The sequence below is a fragment of the Ascaphus truei genome, chromosome 18 (genome assembly GCF_040206685.1).
Source record: "Ascaphus truei isolate aAscTru1 chromosome 18, aAscTru1.hap1, whole genome shotgun sequence".
Classification (NCBI taxonomy): domain Eukaryota; kingdom Metazoa; phylum Chordata; class Amphibia; order Anura; family Ascaphidae; genus Ascaphus; species Ascaphus truei.
Genome location: NC_134500.1, coordinates 13,261,380 through 13,278,176, shown reverse-complemented (window position 1 = coordinate 13,278,176; position 16,797 = coordinate 13,261,380). Strand labels below are relative to the sequence as shown.

At 45.6% G+C, this 16,797-nt stretch overlaps 1 protein-coding gene across 1 annotated transcript in view; it reads left to right on the top strand.

The window, feature by feature from the left end:
- The window catches only part of LOC142469335 (transient receptor potential cation channel subfamily M member 7-like), a 44,734-nt gene extending 28,302 nt beyond the window's left edge, over nt 1–16,432 (top strand). Inside the window, exons 17-28 of the mRNA XM_075576262.1 lie at nt 3,482–3,578; nt 4,487–4,557; nt 6,681–6,721; nt 6,818–6,843; nt 7,529–7,579; nt 7,682–7,747; nt 8,450–8,733; nt 10,440–10,522; nt 11,358–11,563; nt 13,101–13,152; nt 14,111–14,217; nt 15,155–16,432. Coding sequence (XP_075432377.1) covers nt 3,482–3,578; nt 4,487–4,557; nt 6,681–6,721; nt 6,818–6,843; nt 7,529–7,579; nt 7,682–7,747; nt 8,450–8,733; nt 10,440–10,522; nt 11,358–11,563; nt 13,101–13,152; nt 14,111–14,217; nt 15,155–15,276 — 1,206 coding nt within the window. The 3' untranslated portion in view covers nt 15,277–16,432. The remainder of the gene's footprint in view (nt 1–3,481; nt 3,579–4,486; nt 4,558–6,680; nt 6,722–6,817; nt 6,844–7,528; nt 7,580–7,681; nt 7,748–8,449; nt 8,734–10,439; nt 10,523–11,357; nt 11,564–13,100; nt 13,153–14,110; nt 14,218–15,154) is intronic.
- The last annotated feature ends 365 nt before the right edge of the window (nt 16,433–16,797 follow it).

The following is a 16,797-nucleotide window of genomic DNA, read 5'->3' as shown; positions in this document are numbered from 1 at the left end:
CAGAGGGGGTGTGTGGTACTGTATTATAGGGATATCCCAACACCGTCGTCCGACCCCATCCATGTTGCAGTAGCCACAATCGTTAATGGCCATTAAAACGATTGGCTGTTAACCATCAACAAATAATGGCTTTCACATGTTGGGTAAACACCATAATGTTACAGGTGAATATGTAGCATTTTGTTATGTGCTTTTCGTATAACAGGAAACCATACGAGAAGCAGTTGGTTGTATTTGTCTGTAAAAGGAATACTGTGCTGACTGTCTTTGTATAGACATACCCAATCTTTGCAAGCTCAAAACCCAGACTTACAGTATTATATACTGTGTGTACAGGCCGTCCTCAGTTATCCAACGGGACCCGTTCTGGAAGTAGCGTTGGATAGTGAAACCGTTGTAAAGTGAGTCCAGTGTTAATCAGTGGCGGTGAGCGTCGGATAACGCATTCTGGCTTTGAAAAACGGCCCATAGGGTTGCATTGTAAAGCGTTGGATATGCCATTCGTTGTAAAGTGAAACGTTGGATAGCGAGGACTGGCTGTATATATTTATTTGTATCAACTGCAGTGCTACTTGGGAGAGTGACCTCCATTATAACTCCTTACCTATTCAAAAGGAGATCACATCAGATTTACTATATACAGTGACAATGCTCAGTCTCTCATATCAGGGTGCTGGGTAGATGCAGGTTGAGCGTGGATACGCAGATGGAATAAGGATGGCCGCCAGGAACTTTTGTAAAAGGCGCTTTATTTCACATCCATCTATAAGGCTCCACAGGTATTGACATACATCTCAATTTACAGAATACTCGTGGCACAACATACAGCTCAACCCCGTTATAGCGCGATCCGTTACAACGCGGATCCGCTTATAACGCGATGCAAGCGCGGCTCCCAATTTTCGTATTTGTGAATACTTTACAACACGATTATTGGAATCTTAAATAGTTTATTGCACAATGCATACAATTGTACATTATTTCTAACGCGATCCGCTTATAGCGCGATGTGATTCTTTGGACCCCAAGCACAGCGTTATAAGGGGGTTGAGCTGTAATACTCTGAACTTCACCCCCCTGGTAGCTCTCACTCTTACGCTGGGGAGGTACTTATACTTGTTACCCGTGGTAAGGTATACATTTTCAGTCTCTTGCATAGAGTTAGTAATGCCCCATACCAGATGGGCCTTTCAGGGATACACTTTGCACGTTGCAACCCGCAAACTAAGTACTACATACTTCTTCCATGCATATGGGATCAGGATTGCGCTAAGAACCTTCCAGTTGGTCCGGTCCAAACATAATCCGGAGATACTACGCCGACAACTGTTTACTCCGTCTCAATAGTGAGAACAATCTCAGACCTTTACTACCAGTGCTTACAGTGCTTAAAGCAGCAATCCAAGCGGACCAATATTTCTTCTTCTTCCTAGCATTGAAGCGGGGGGTCTCTGGAGCCGGACGCCGTTAATATCAGCTCCAGCGACCCCTTGCTTCCCGAGATACTTACCTGCGTAGGGGGTGCCAGTTAGTAGCTCTGGGGTTCTCAAGCTGGGGTTTCTTGCAATGGCGACGTTTAAAGCTCCCGCTTCCCTTGGGCCAATAGGAAGCCGTGATGTCATCCGGTGCGGCTTCCTATTGGCCCGCATGACCAGGACCTTTAAACAGCACCGGGATACCGGTTTTCCCGTACGGAGGTAAGTATCTTAATGGGTAGGGGGTTTCCGGGAGCTGAAATGAGTGGGGTTCAGCTCCAGACATGCCGTGATTACATTTTAGGCTAACGGGTTAAGGTTATTAGGGTGGGGGGCAGCGTTAGTATTAGGGGTTAACAGGGGGTTAGTCACTTACCTTAGCAGTGAAGCGGGCGGTGGCTGAGTGTCCTGGGGGGAGTCTCAGCGAAGCGCCAGAGGTCATTAAGTCGCGGCGAAACAGCTGCAACTAAATCACCCAGACCGCTACTGCACGCCTCACTCCAACGCCTTCCGGTTTGCGCCAGAAGTTGAGCCCAACTTATGCATTCACACACTGTACCGGAGGCCTGAGTTAACCCGGAGGTAAGTGTGTGGTGGGGGTATTATGTGTATTGGGGTATTGTGTGTACTGGGGTATTCTGTGTGTATGTGTGTGTGTGTGTGGGGGGGTTTGTGGAGGTATTGGGTGTGGGTGGGTTTGCGTGTGTGGGGCGGGTTGTGGGAATATTTGTGTGAGGGGCAGCGGTTTGTGGGTGTATTGTGTGTAGTGAAGTATTGTGTGTGGGGGGAGTTTGTGGGTTATTGTGTGTGGGGGGGGGTTGAGGGGGTATTGTGTGTGGGGGGGGGTTGTGGAGGTATTGTGTGTGTGGGGGGGGGGTTGTGTGGCATTGTGTGTGTGGGGGGGGTTGTGGAGGTATTGTGTGTGTGGGGGGGGGGGTTGTGGAGGTATTGTGTGTGTGTGTGTATTGTGTGTGTGTGTGTGGGTATTGTGTGTTTGTCTGTGTGTATGTGTGTGTGGGGTTATGGGGGTAGTGTGGGGGTGGGTTTGTATGGGGTATTTTGTATGGTGGGGGTATTGTATGTAGGGGGTATTGTGGGGCTATTGTGTAAGAGAAAGAGGGGTGGGCTTGCAAGGCTGCCTACACAGGGCGGTGGGAACTCTATCCCCAGGAAAGCTGTTGGCGGACAGGGTTAGTAGTCAACAAAATCAAGACAAGATTGCATAGACTATAATGGAAATAATCGTAGATAGACAATATCATAATCAAAGCAATTTACTGTGAAACAATAAGGTACAGTAGAATTACTTGCAACTACCTCTAAAAGTGTACCTTAAAGGAGCACTCCACCCTCACTAACCTCCATTTTTTTTTTACAGGATTGGAACAGGGGGTCTTCCAGAGGGGAACCACGTTATGTTCTACTCAGGAGACCCCCTAGATCTAGAGATACTTACTGGGGAAGTTACCAGTATTACTTCCTGGTTCTTAAAGGGGATTTAAATCACCATCCAATAAGAAGCCACAACCGATGATGTTGCAGCTTCCTATTGGCCAGAGACTTGGCAGCCATTATGTTTCCCATGTGGGTGATTTTAACCCAGTAATTTCACCTGTAAGTATCTCGGAAAGCTGGGTGTCCCCAGTACTGAAAATCGTGGCTTTGGCTCAGGGTTCCAAAAATAGGGCCTGAGTAGGAGGAACGGCTTCTTTAAATATGGCTGAAGACATAAAACACATGAAACAGATTCTAAGGACCCCAAGCGGGCCAATGGCCCCATATACGATTTGTATTATTTACCCTACCCTTTTATTTTTTTTATTTGCCTCTTTGTCATATTTTGCAGCCACTTCTGTTATAGGGGGAGGGGGGAATGTGGTGTCATGGGTTAAGTTTCAATTCATTATTTTTATGATCATCTTCATTATTTTGGGTGCCGCCCAACTCCATAATGTAACATGTATATAGTAAGGTAATATTATTCCTGTTCTCCTTGTTACCTGCAGGCACATCCAGAAGCCGAAAATAACAGAAACCAAACTGATTCCTGCACGGAATTAACAGGGTTCCAGGAAACATCTCCCCAGGCGTCAACAAATCAGTGTAAGTGACACGCGAGGCCTGCTTCTCCCTGACCAGAAAGTTGGAGTTCTTTCAGAGGGGAAATAAGGGGGGGGAAAAAAACTTACAAATGTGAGTAGGGTCACTGGCTCTGCACTTCTGTACCCCCAGGCTGTGCTGAAAAGTTGTGTAATGCTGCAGGTGTAGGCTCATAGGGGTCCATGTTAAAAATGAATAAGTAAAGGGTGAGACTGTGTGCTCATTTGCATAGTCATTACCCAGAATCCCTAGCTGCAGCGGAAGTACAGTTTGCTAAGAGATAATGGGGAAAAGCCGGGGTTTGCAGACCTGTCTGAGACCACAAGGGGTATTTTTATTGACTGCACACTGTACAGTGGAGGGTTTTTGATACTTTTTTTTTTTACCCACCATAATGTTGTTAATGACAGGGGAATAGCATATATTCAGTGTACCAGCCATGACCTTTACGAGGCTACCTGAGATAAATGTCTGAATAAATAGCGGCTTCGGAGTATCCAAAACAACCAAGGAAAGAAAAATGCAAGTGTACCTACATGTACTTAGTTACTTACATCATAGATCACGCCGCAATTAAACTGCAGGGAAGGATTCTGGGTAATGAGATGCAAATGAGGCATACGGAGTATATCACATATCAATTTTAAACATGGATATTTCTTTAAAGCTCTTTTGTCTGCTTTTGAAACCTCACAAGTCTCTTGTTTAAGTGTACGCTCAGTTGGCAAAAAGATGTTTTTATGAACATCTCTAAAACTGATAAAAGCATCAACCTGCAGGGTATGTTACTACTAGAATCATTTTGGTTTGAGGGGCAACTTCTGATTTCAAAACGTCACGCGATTTTATTTTCAGTGAAATGTGTTATTTTGATGTCTTCTAAATGATTGTTACTATTATATCTTGTTCAGCACAAATTGATAACACAGGAAGCACATATGAAGATTGGGGTGAGATTGACTCCAAAGCAGCCTTGCTGAAGGTTTGTATGGAATCTGAATTAGAGATCCATCCTTTCCTCTGTCACTCTACTGCTAAAATGCTAATGCATGCCCTTATCCTCTCCCGTCTGGACTATTGTAACCTACTGCTAACAGGCCTCCCAGTCTCACAACTTTCTCCTTTGCAATCTATCCAAAATTCTGCTGCTGGAATCATTTCACTGTCTCCCAGAACAGTCTCTGCTCCTCTCCTCCTTACATCCCTCTCCTGGCTTCCCATCAAGTTTCAGTTCACTCACAAAGTTCTCCTCTTTACCGTTTACAGGTCTCACCCCACCTGCTCCTCCCTACATATCAGCTAAAATCTCTCGTATTGCCCCTGCTCGTCTCCTGCGCTCTACCCATAACTGTCTCCTCTCCACCCCTTTCTCGCCTCCTGCTATCTCACCTTATAGCTTTTTCGCTCGCTGCCCCTTACCTGTGGAACTTCCTCACCCTCGGTTTACACCACGGACCTTCTCTCCCCACCTTTAAGCCTAACCATAAAACTCGCCTCTTAAATGAAGCATTTCATTAGCTTAGGCCAGGGATTGCGAACTCTAGGCCTCAAGGGCCACCAACAGGTCAGGTTTTCAGGGTATCCCTGCTTCAGCACAGGTGGCTCAGTCATTATAATTGAGCCAACTGTTGGTGGCCCTTGACGACTGGAGTTGGCCATGCTTGAACTACACTTATGGCTACTGTCTCACACCCACAGTCACTCCTACCAATGGCTGCCATCTACTGCACTTGTTCCCTCATCTGCTGTCTCTGTAAGGGCTGGGACCCGCTGCTAGGAAGCCTGTAAGGGCTGGGCGGCCACGTGAGCGTTCCCCACCAGCAGGGGAATCCTTCTGAGCCGGTCCCAGACCCCCCTCGCTGCACGGCTCAGAACGCGCTGTGACGCGTCAGCCACCAGGGGATGCCAGAAAATCGTGATCCCGAGCGGTTACGCGTCACGTGGTGCGCTGATGAGCCTATCAGCGGCGGGGGCGGGAGCTGTCAGACAGCTTCCTACACAAGGTAGGGGGTGGTGTGTGTGTGTGTGTGTGTATCAGCGTGTGTGAGGAGGGCATTTGTGGGGGAAGGGGGAGGGAGCTGCTTACCTTCCAGCAGCCCGCAGCAGCTCCCTCCTGCAGCCCGGGAGACCGAGCCCGTGGAGGGAGGGGGGGGGGGAGTAGCGGGTCCCTCTGCTCAAACCACGCCCCCCCCCTCCCACTCCCGCCCACCTCCCACTCCGGCTCCCGGCTCCCTACAGACCGCATATCGCGGTCTGTGCCTGTCAGCGCGCCGCCTGTCTGCAGTGCGGGCGCGCTGACTGAGGGAGCGGGGCCTTAGCCTAAGTCTCCCAACATATCACTTAGATTGTAAGCTCTCCAGGGCAGGGATTTCCTTTCCTATTGTCTCATCCTATTTGTTGTACATGTATCTTCGAAGGTCAATAACGCAGTGCTATGTGCTGCACCTGGAAAGGGCCTTGCGTTAGCTATAACGGACATTCGTGCTAATGCTGTGCAAAACAGGAGTTGTTTCCTTTAGAAATCAGGATCTTTCGTTTCTAAAACAAAAATATACGAGAAAATATATATATTTTTTTTAAATACTACTACTTAGAAATGGTTATAAAGTCAACAAAGTCGCAGTGATTACCCAATCAATTTATGAAATGTGTATAAATCATTTTATTTAAATAATGCCAACAGTGTACGCATTGCTGTACAGCATTACAGTGCAAGGTAAATAAAGTACAAGCACTGGGAATAAGTGCAATAGGTAAATAACATAAGGCATTGGGAGCCCCTGCCCCGAAGAGCTTACAATCTAAGTGGTATGTTGGGTGCCTTAGAGACAGTTGGAGTAGTGCAGTGAGGGAGGTCAAGGGCAGCTGGAGGTCGTAGTAGGGGCGTAAAACGTTTAATGAGAGGCTTCTTTATAGAGGGGAGTTTTCAGCTGGTCTTTGAATTGGGAAAGTGAAGGTGTTTGGCTAACATTGAGTGAAAAAGCGATCCGTAGGTAGGGAGAGATTGCTGAGAAGTTTAAGGAAGGAGAGGGCTGTAGAGGTAAACAATGTAAAGTTGAGACAATTTAAAACTGCTTAATTAATGTTGTCTTTCTTTTTTAAAAGGAGCCGTATTACAGCAGATATTCCTCAAGCTACAATAAATCGTAAGCTTTCTTTTGTATAATTCATATATATATATATGTATACATTTTCTTTGTATAATGCTATAGTTTCAGATATTTGTTCATTTTATTCTACAGACCTCTCCAGAAAGACGCCTTAAATGGTAAGTCTAGAAATGCTGCCAATGTCTGTATTATAGTGAGAGAAATGCATTATTTTCCCCATCGTACCAATTAGCACTAAATGACACATTGTAGGCATATCTAGGTAAAGCACCACTCTAAGCTTCATTAGAAATGGTTTGACCTTCATCACAATCCAATAGTTTTGACATCTAGAATTTTGTTCTGTGCTGTGCACAGCATTTATATTTCTCCCCTGAAATGATTCGATTGTAATTTTCAGGTATAAAATGATAGCTTTCTGCATGTATACTGACCCTGACCTCTGAAAATGTAATCACATGGACTGCATACTCACTTCCTGAGCAGTAATATTTTATATATATATATATATACTTATATATTGACCTCTGAATATTTAATCACATGGACTGCATACTTCCTGAGCAGTAATATATATATACTGTATATACACAATGTCTTCATAATTTAGAAAAAAATCCGTTGCAAGAGGCACTGTGAACAAAAATAACAGCGGCTCAGGGTGGTCTGCTCTGTAACCATTCTCCATCCCCCTGAGTGAGGGGCTTGCACATGATAAAGGTTATTATGAATCATTGGGAGTTTATGTTCATTATGTTAATTATTTATTTAGGACTCCATATTAATTATTTCAAAAGAACCCAACACTTCTATGCTTTTTCTTGCTTATTTTTTTTTTTTTAGGAATTGCTTCTCCTTTTATACCTTCCATGGACATCACGTTCTACTACTCAGGTAAGGTGTTTACCAAACAGCTGTAATGTTTAGAAATGAGTTAATTTCATCGTACAGTGTTAATTCTTCGGGATTCATAATTCTCTCATCATTCTCGTGCAGCTATCGAAAGAAACAACTTATTCCGGTTGTCCCAGAGTGTTCCATTTACACCTCTCCCTCCAAGAGGTAAGCAGAAGAGGGGACAGAAGAGGGTTATTCTTCACTTTTACTGCTTTACACTACAATCAGATACTTTGCAGTTCTCTATGCCAGAGAAATATTGATATACAATGCTTTAGTCCATATTACTGTACACCTAGAATCAATGTTGTTTTATTGCCAGCAGTTAGGTATAATCCCTTAATGTATCCCCTAATTAAATCACCATGTAGTGTATAGTGAAGTTAACATGTGCAGTTCATTACCCATGGCAGATACAATAGATAACTTTAAAAAAAAAAGGTTGGTCATCTTTTTTTAGAAAGGAAAGGTATACAGGGATATACCACATAAGTAAACATGGGAAGGATCCAGGGAGAGATCTGATGGCCAATATTACAGTCAGGAAGGAATTTATTTTTCCCCTTATGAGACATCATTGGATAATATGTCACTTGTTTTTTTTTGCCTTCTTCTGGATCAATATACTGTAAATACAAATATAGGACAAGCATCTGTCTTCTAAATTTAACATAGGTTAAACTCGATGGACATATGTTGTTATCAACCTCATTTACTATGTATATTCCAGCATATATATTGTTGGAAAGCCATGAATATCTTAAACTATAAAGTGTTAAAAATGTTTATAATTAACATTCTCTATAATTAGCAGTGTTCTTTTGCATATTGATGGAAGGAGCTGGCACGACATGTTGTATGTTGCAGGTGAATTGGTTACTGTGTATCGCCTGGAAGAAAGCTCCCCAAACATCCTGAATAACAGCATGTCCTCCTGGTCCCAGCAAGGCGTCTTTGCTAAGATTGAATTTCTGGGCAGAGAGGAGATGGGCGGGGGGCTGAGACGCGCCGTGAAAGTCGCTTGCACCTGGTCTGAATACGACATCCTCAAATCCGGCCACCTGTATATCATCAAGTCTTTTCTCCCTGAGGTTGTCAATACTTGGTCAGGGATATACAAAGAAGATACAGTGTTACAACTCTGCTTAAGGGTAAGTAAGTTAAAAGAGCCTTCCGAATAAATGACCCCCCGCCCCCTTTTTTTCAGCCTCGGTGGGAAGCCGGGGGTTTCTAGATCGCTTCTAGTACAGGCGCGCGTGACGTCATGCGCTCTGTCACGCTCGCGCCTGTACTATATCTGAAGTCTAAGTGGTAAGTGGGGAGAACTTACAGAGACAGTAGGAGGGTGTTCTGGTCAGTGCGTCTGCAGGGGGCCAAGGTCAGTGTATGAGGTGTAAAGTATCAGCCAGCGGAGGTACCCATATGCTTTGATAAAGAGGGGTGTTTTAAGGTGAGGTTTTAAAGGTGGATAGAGAGATAAAGCTTCTGCTTCTTCGACTTACATAAGACACGCACCAACATTAATGTAACTTTAATAAGAACTAGCCATTGAAATATGTATCTAGGAACTCCTTCTAAACTAGGGGCGGCCAACTCCAGTCCTCAAGGGCCACCAACAGGTCAGGTTTTTGGGCTATCTCTGCTTCAGCACAGGTGGCTCAATCAAAGACTGAGCCACTGATTGAGCCACCTGTGCAGAAGCTGGGACTGATTGAGCCACCTGTGCTGAAGCAGGGATATCCCTCTCCTAAACTCCTCCTGTTATCACTCCCTGAAGCACAAGCTGACATCGTTTTGCATTTTCAGTGTCACGATGCCAGTAGCTAGAGAAGACAAAAAGAACGATTCCTGCGCTCCTACCAATTAGGCTAAGATAAAATAATATTCTCATGAAAAGGGGTATTTTGTTAAACCCTTTGGCCAAAGCATTTGTAAGCCTGCATGCCACGTCAAGGCAACCCATTTCATGCAGGTACTCATGTCGTGCAGGTACTGCATTAAACGGGTTGCCTTGACGTGGCATGCAGGCTTACAAATGCTTTGGCCAAAGGGTTTAACAAAATACCCCTTTTCATGAGAATATTATTTTATCTTAGCCTAATTGGTAGGAGCGCAGGAATAGTTCTTTTTGTTTTTCTATATGTTACGGCCTATCTTTTTACCTGCAGCAAACTTCTATAGGGAGGAGCGCGGTATTATGTACAGTTTCTAACTATAGAAGACGTTCTAGCTTTGTTTCCATGTGATCCACGTGGCCTGATCCACGGAATGAACGGAACAACAAAAACCTTATTACCTTCCAGTAATGTCATCAGGGCAACCGTGTGACATTCCCCGAACAAATAAGGTCATTGTAAAGGTTCATACACGAGCGTGATGAAAACGCCTCTGTTTGTCTCCAAACCTGTGTTTGATACGTAGACCGCGTCCAGGGTGAAAGCGCGCTCGAATGCTGCGCAAGCTATCACACTGTAAGCAATGTGAACGTGTATCGTGCGCGCACGCACGTGCCCCGTTCCATGAAGAGCAGCTTGAGCAGACAAATACATTTGTATTTGTAGCGCGATGGCCGCGTCACGTGTGCGGTTCGCCCAATGAGGGAGAACCTGCTCCGTCAATGCCACGCCCACCCCGCACAACAACAAACTTTAAATGGACAGGAATCACCCCTGCTGCTTCAGCGCGCTTTCACCCTGGACGCGGCCTCAGACGCTTATTCTGTAAACTGCCATGGTGTCAATCCTTGGAAAACCCTGCTGAAGTCAGTGAAGCTTTCGGTGCAATAGTGCTGGAGTGGCACTGGCTCAGCTTACAGAGAAGGGCCTTCCACCTCTGTGTTTGTGACTTTCATTTCTAGGAAATCCAGCAACAACGGGCCGCTCAGAAACTCCTCTTCGCTTTCAACCAAATGAAGCCCAAATCCATCCCACATTCCCCAAAGTAAGTCATTTACCGTGCCCGCCCGCCCGCAGGGGGGTAACAATGTGCTCCGATGTACTCCCAGGCAGTTCTCTGCTACCGATTTACTAAAGCACACGGGGAAGCGAGTGTAATGCGTCCAACTGCACTTTTAGGGACTTATTCTGTATGCTGCGGAAAGCCTAGTTGAAGTTAATAGGGCTTACGTCCGATGGCGCCAAAATGGCGCTCTCACATTATATAGAATAAGCCCCTTAAAGAAGCAATTCAAGCATGCTATTTTTGGGGGCGAATTTCTGTTCTCAACATAGGATTCAAGCAGGGGGTCTCCAGAGCTGAACCCCACTAATTTCAGCTCCGGGGATACTTACCTCTGAAGTAGGTGCCGCTCAGCTAGTGGGGTTCATGTAATGGCGGAGTTTCAAAGCTCCCTGCTGGCCAATAGGAAGCCGTGTCATCATCAGGTTCGACTTCCTATTGGCCTGCGTGACACGAAAGCTTTAAACCTCAGCTACCTCAGCCGGAGCTGCTACCGGCACCACTTATGGAGGTAAGTATCTCCGGAACCAGGGGGTCCCTGGAGCTGAATTTAATGGGTGTCACCTCCGGAGACCCCCGGCTTCAATCCTATGTAAAAAAAAAAATCACCCCTTGGATTGCTATTTTAAAGAACTCAAATCAGGTGTAATCCAGACTTTACAGTGCTAAAGTGGCTAAGCAATGTGTTGCACACCTGTCTGCCAGTGGAGGGCCGAAGGTTCTCTTTCTGAACTTGCATGCAGCTGCCATTGCCAAGAGAGCTCTTGCATATGGGCTTGTAACAGGTTTATCTAATGTCTCACTCCTTCCCTTGCAGGTTCCTGGAGGTGTTCCTCTTGTACTGTCACTCGGCTGGGCAGTGGTTCACAGTTGAGGAATACATGGCTGGAAGGTTTAGGAAATGCAACAATAACACCGGGAATGAAAACGTCCCAACGAATAAGCTAGAAAAAACCATGCTGGCATTCAGCCACTGGACGTATGAGTATACGAGAGGGGAATTTCTGGTGCTTGATTTGCAAGGTAACTTCTGCATTGTTGTGCATCCATTGTCAAGTAGAGACTAATGTTTCTACTGAGCCGGTGTGATAGCCGTTATATGATGTAATTGTGTATTTAAGGCTTAAAGCAGGGGTCTCAAACTCAGTCCTCAAGGACCAGACAGCTCCACAGGGAGACACACACGGCGTATATCACACACGGCGGATATCACTTCATCTTGCACATTGTCAAGGGGACATACATTTCCATAACCTCAAGGGACCTGGAGTCATTTGCAGATACTTTCCTAGACATCAGCTTAGGGGTGAAGTTCCACCAGGGTTTCCATCTACCCTTCATCCTTACAATGTCCTAGCCGTCTTCCTTAGTAACCTGCTGTGCCTACCTACTTCAAAGTTGACGTTGGAGCAACCTTGATGGTGATAGTTCTGGAGAACCCTGGTTTAGGGAACCTGTCACCCACACACTCCCTCAGTGGACTGTTGTGGCACTGCTATCAGATATTAAGTGGCCCTATCTGGTTAGGGACACTTTCCCTAACTGTGAAAACAATAAAGTTGATCTCACATCTCAGTCATGCAGGAGTCCTCCAGGTGTTGTTGGGGCCCTCTTGGGGTCTAGGGACCAATGCCCTATACTCCCATCTTTATACTACCTAGTGACGTCGCAGGTCACCATAGCTACAGGGGAGGGGCTGGGCTCCTGACCACATCACCCCATGTGACAGGGTAAGCGCCTTCTAGAACAGGGGCGAGGTTTAACGTTCGGTTAGACTGTTGGCAACAATATCTGAAAGGTCACCCTTCAGCAACATCCCAGCAGAACGTAACCCCTTGTATAACAGGGGGGTTACTCCTGCTTCAGCACAGGTGGCTCAGTCTTTGATTGAGCCCACCTACTGTATGCTGAAGCTGGGATATCCTGAAAACCTATCTTGGGGGGGAGACTGGAGTTGAGCACCTCTGTTTTAGGGGACAGAGCATACTGAACACCAGGGGTGGCCAACACCCATCCGCAAGGGCCACCAGCAGGTCAGGTTTAAAGGATATCCCTGCTTCAGCACAAGTAGCTCAATCAGGGGCTCAGTCTTTGACTGCCTTATTGTGGTGTATGTTTGACATGATGCAATGAGCCACGTTCATTAGGTTAGCACGAGTTACACAAAATGACGTGGCAGCAAAATGTTCCGGTATTTCTCGCTATTTTACCTGTAACCGCAATTAACCCCTTCCGTGCCCTTATGGTGCACACCTCTGCTCAGTTTTTAGGGACTGTACGCAATCAGAAGGGGGGAGGCGGTGGGGAACCCCCCTTCCCCCGTCACATCCGGCTCGAAGCCTGGCACAGAAACCGCGTCTCGCGATCGCTCTGAAGAAGCGGAAGTGCGGGAGGGTCCGTGGCCACGGAGGTGACCCCCCTCCAGCACCTCGAGTGTTAACTAAACTAAGATGAAAGGGAGCGGAGGCTTTGCACGCCAAACATCTGTCCAAATAATAATAATAATAATGTTTCACATATAAATATTTCTCCTCTATAAATATGGTGGTTTTTTTTACAGGTGTTGGTGAGAATTTGACTGATCCGTCTGTGATAAAAGCGGGAGAAAGAAGGTGAGATCTTCCTCTGACAATAAGAACTGGCGCGGTTCGAGTTTAAGGGGGGATTCCCCAATTCAACCAGCTAGTGTTTGGGGGTCACCCCGGCAGCTAAAGTGTTAAAGAGGGTTCTGGCTGCAATTCCGGGTTCCGGCATTTAATTGCAGTGCCTTGGGGGAGAGTGCTACCTCTGTAACCACCCTGCCCCTATTCTTTAATAGTTCTGCATTTTGGGAATCATTGCAAATGAGGCAGCAGTCATTGGTAACTAGGGCTAAATGTAACCATTTGCTGCACACAAATTATTCTATTTGTGTCTATATAATAGTTTTTCTTACATAGCACTCATAGTGTGTGCCGCGCTGTACATATAATTTTACAGGCACAGTGAATCCTCCTGCCCCGTGGAGCTTACAATCTGATATCGGTGCCTGAGGCACAGGGAGATAAAGTGACTTGCTCAAGGTCACAAGGAGCCAACAGCGAGATAAGAACTAGGCTCATCCGCTTCAATGGCCAAATACATGACATACCGTACAATACAATTGACACAGGGACATTACCACTTCAGTCCCGCTTTGTTCCCCTTTAAAGTCGCAATCCAAAGCTGTCGGTTTTTTTACTTTATTTTCCCCCTTTAATATGTGCATCAGTACAATCCACACACTGATAAGTAATTAGCTAAGTTGCCAATCGATCCGTTCTCCTGTGATCGATCGGCGAAGATTCAGCTTGGGGGTTCACTAACAGTCTGCAGGGTATTGACTCAGTATCTGTGACTTTGTAAATGGTTGCTATAGAAACAAAAAAGTCTTGTTACATTAGAATACATAAAAAACATCATTCAGCGTTGTTTAAAAAAAAAAAAGTAATGCTACAATTATTTTCTCATAGTACAGAACTGATTTATTTAAAAAACACACAATTAGGATATTGCTGGATCTACGGCTCTAATATGTTGCTTTTCTTGCAGGTCACAGGATATGGTGTTTGGACCAGCAAATTTGGGAGATGATGCCATCAAAAACTTTTGTGCCAAACACCAATGCAATACTTGTTGCAGGAATCTGAAACTTCCAGGTAAGAGAACTAGGTACCAAATGTTCAAGGTCCGGGCTACACTTCCCTGTAACCAGGGAAAACATACTGTACAGGATATAATGTTAGTGCAACATCTTAACCGAGGAACAAATAGTGATGCTTTGGAGAACCATGTTAATGGTTTTGAAGCAAAAGGTGGCACTGTGTGCTCATTTGCATGTCATTTCCCAGAATCCCTTGCTGCAGTGGAAGTGCTGGGTGATAATGGTGAAAGACAGGGTTGCAGACCTGTCTAAGACATGCAAATGAGCATACAGTATGTGTGTATATATGTGTATATATATATACACACACACGCGTGCGCCGTTATATTAATTTATACTATATATTAAAGATTTATTATTTTGCTTTAGTGGCATCCACCCCTGCTACTCGGTTGGGTTAACCTTTGGAAAGATATATAAATTGAAATATATTGACCCTAGGATATTTGGATCCTTGCCTTACCAAGTCTAGAGTATAAGACGTGCACTGAGTGCATTCAATAGAGATGTAACATGACGCTCTGGTCACGCAACGTTTGTGAATATGTATTACCATCTCTGTGCAGCTGCACCACATAATATATACATAGGATCTGAGAGAGCGGCGAGTTACAACACGAAGTGGCGACTTTGGCGATCTCCGAGTGCGTCTTTATGACCTTGATTTAATGTTTTATCACTTTGCTGACGGAAGGGTGTGCAAGGTAATCAAATGGATCCCAAAGCAAACATTCCAACGCTATCAATCCCGCTGTGTGTAATTGGCAGAGGTCCCTGTGATAAGTCCTAACGCATGGTACAAAGCCTGGAGTTTAAAATAAATGAATTCTCCTGCGTTGGCTCTGCAGGGAAGGCCCATGGTAACATTAACGGGTTCCATAGGGAACGAACAGTCTGTAGCTAATTCATTTCATTTTCGCGCTTCTCTTTAGATCTAAAAAGGAACGATTATACCCCGGACAGAGGACGGCTCCCTGATGAAAGTTCCCTCTTTTATATACCGCCTGTTTGCAGCACAGAGGGGTCAAAGCAACCCATCCGTATGATGCTATGATTGATGTAACACCGCTGGTGGATCTCAATGACTTTGCAATGCGTTGGGCCTCCGGCACTGAAGGGCTTCACTGGACATCTGCTGACTGGCATCTGACCTTTCCTCAGAATAACTGACAATGGGTTAAGGCAGTGGTAGGCAACATGATATACCTCGAGGGCTGAATGCGTGGCCCCTGAACCCTCAAAAGGGGCAGATATATATATATATATATATCACAGGCAGAAGGGGTAGGAGCTTCTGCCGCCCCCTCCAGTCAGCGTCTTAATGCCCGCGTGCTAATTGATACTGTCCCACTGCTCTCCTGACACTGGTAACTAGTAATTAGGCAGCTGGGGGAGAAGCTACTTTATGATCCACAGTAATCTCTCTACTCCTTCTGCACTAGGGAGAGTGGGCTGCAGGGGTGACCAGCGGTTGGGGGCCGCAGGTGAAGACATTGAGGGGGCCACCTATTGCCCACCAATGGGTTAAGGGCGTACAGTACCCATCTTCTAACTCCAGGTCAAAACTGGGATAACGAGGAACCTGTGCTGGTTTTGTGTATCTCCACTTGAATGTGAGCTAGAGATTGGCGTATTCAGAGTGAGATCTGAGGAAAAAGCGGCCTGGATCACCGTACTGGCCTGGAGTTGGTTGGCAGGGGTGTCTTAAACGGGATCTGATTACAGGATGTACAGCAGGAGTGGCCAACTCCAGTCCTCAAGGGCCACCAAACAGGTCAGGGTTTAAGGATATCCCTGCTTCAGCACAGGTGGCTCAATCAGTGGCTGAAGTAGGGATATCCTTAAAAACCTGACTTGTTTGTGACCCTCGCGGATTGGGGTTGGCCACTCCTGACGTAGGGCGTTTATTCGTTGAAGTGCAATAGTGCCGATCAGGACCTAGCCATTCACTTCAACGTGAGTTTCCATGCGACAGTGCCCCGATCGTTACTATCGTAGTTGAATGGATAACTGCCCTACATCCTGTAATCGGACTCTCCTCTTGGGTGGGTTATTACACCACAGAATGTTTACGCGTTTCAAAGAAAGTAACTGGGCCCAAGGGCCCCAGCGACGAATACCGACCCGACTGTGATAGAGAGCAACGTATTAGAATGTTTCTAAGGAAATATATTGAAATAAAGCTTTTCTATAACACAATAACAGCCAGATCAGCTAAATATATTTAGTAATGATTTATTTTTTTGTAAAATCAGTGTTTATTTTTTATATATATTTTCATGTTAAAGCCAGGTTTATACAAAATGCAGGTTTCGTTTATTGTTTTTTTTTTATTATTCATTTTTTTTTTTATTGCAGTTTTGAAGCAGGGGGTCTCCGGAGCTGAACCCCATTAATTGAAGCTCCGTGGAACCCCCCTGCTCCCAGAGATACTTACCGCCGTAGGGGGCGCCGGTATCTCTGTGGAGTTTATTAAAGGTCCTGGCCACGCGGGCCAATAGGAAGCCGCAAGGGATGACATCACGGCTTCCTATTGGCCGGCGAGAGATGTAAACGCCGCCATTTCGTTAGGCGC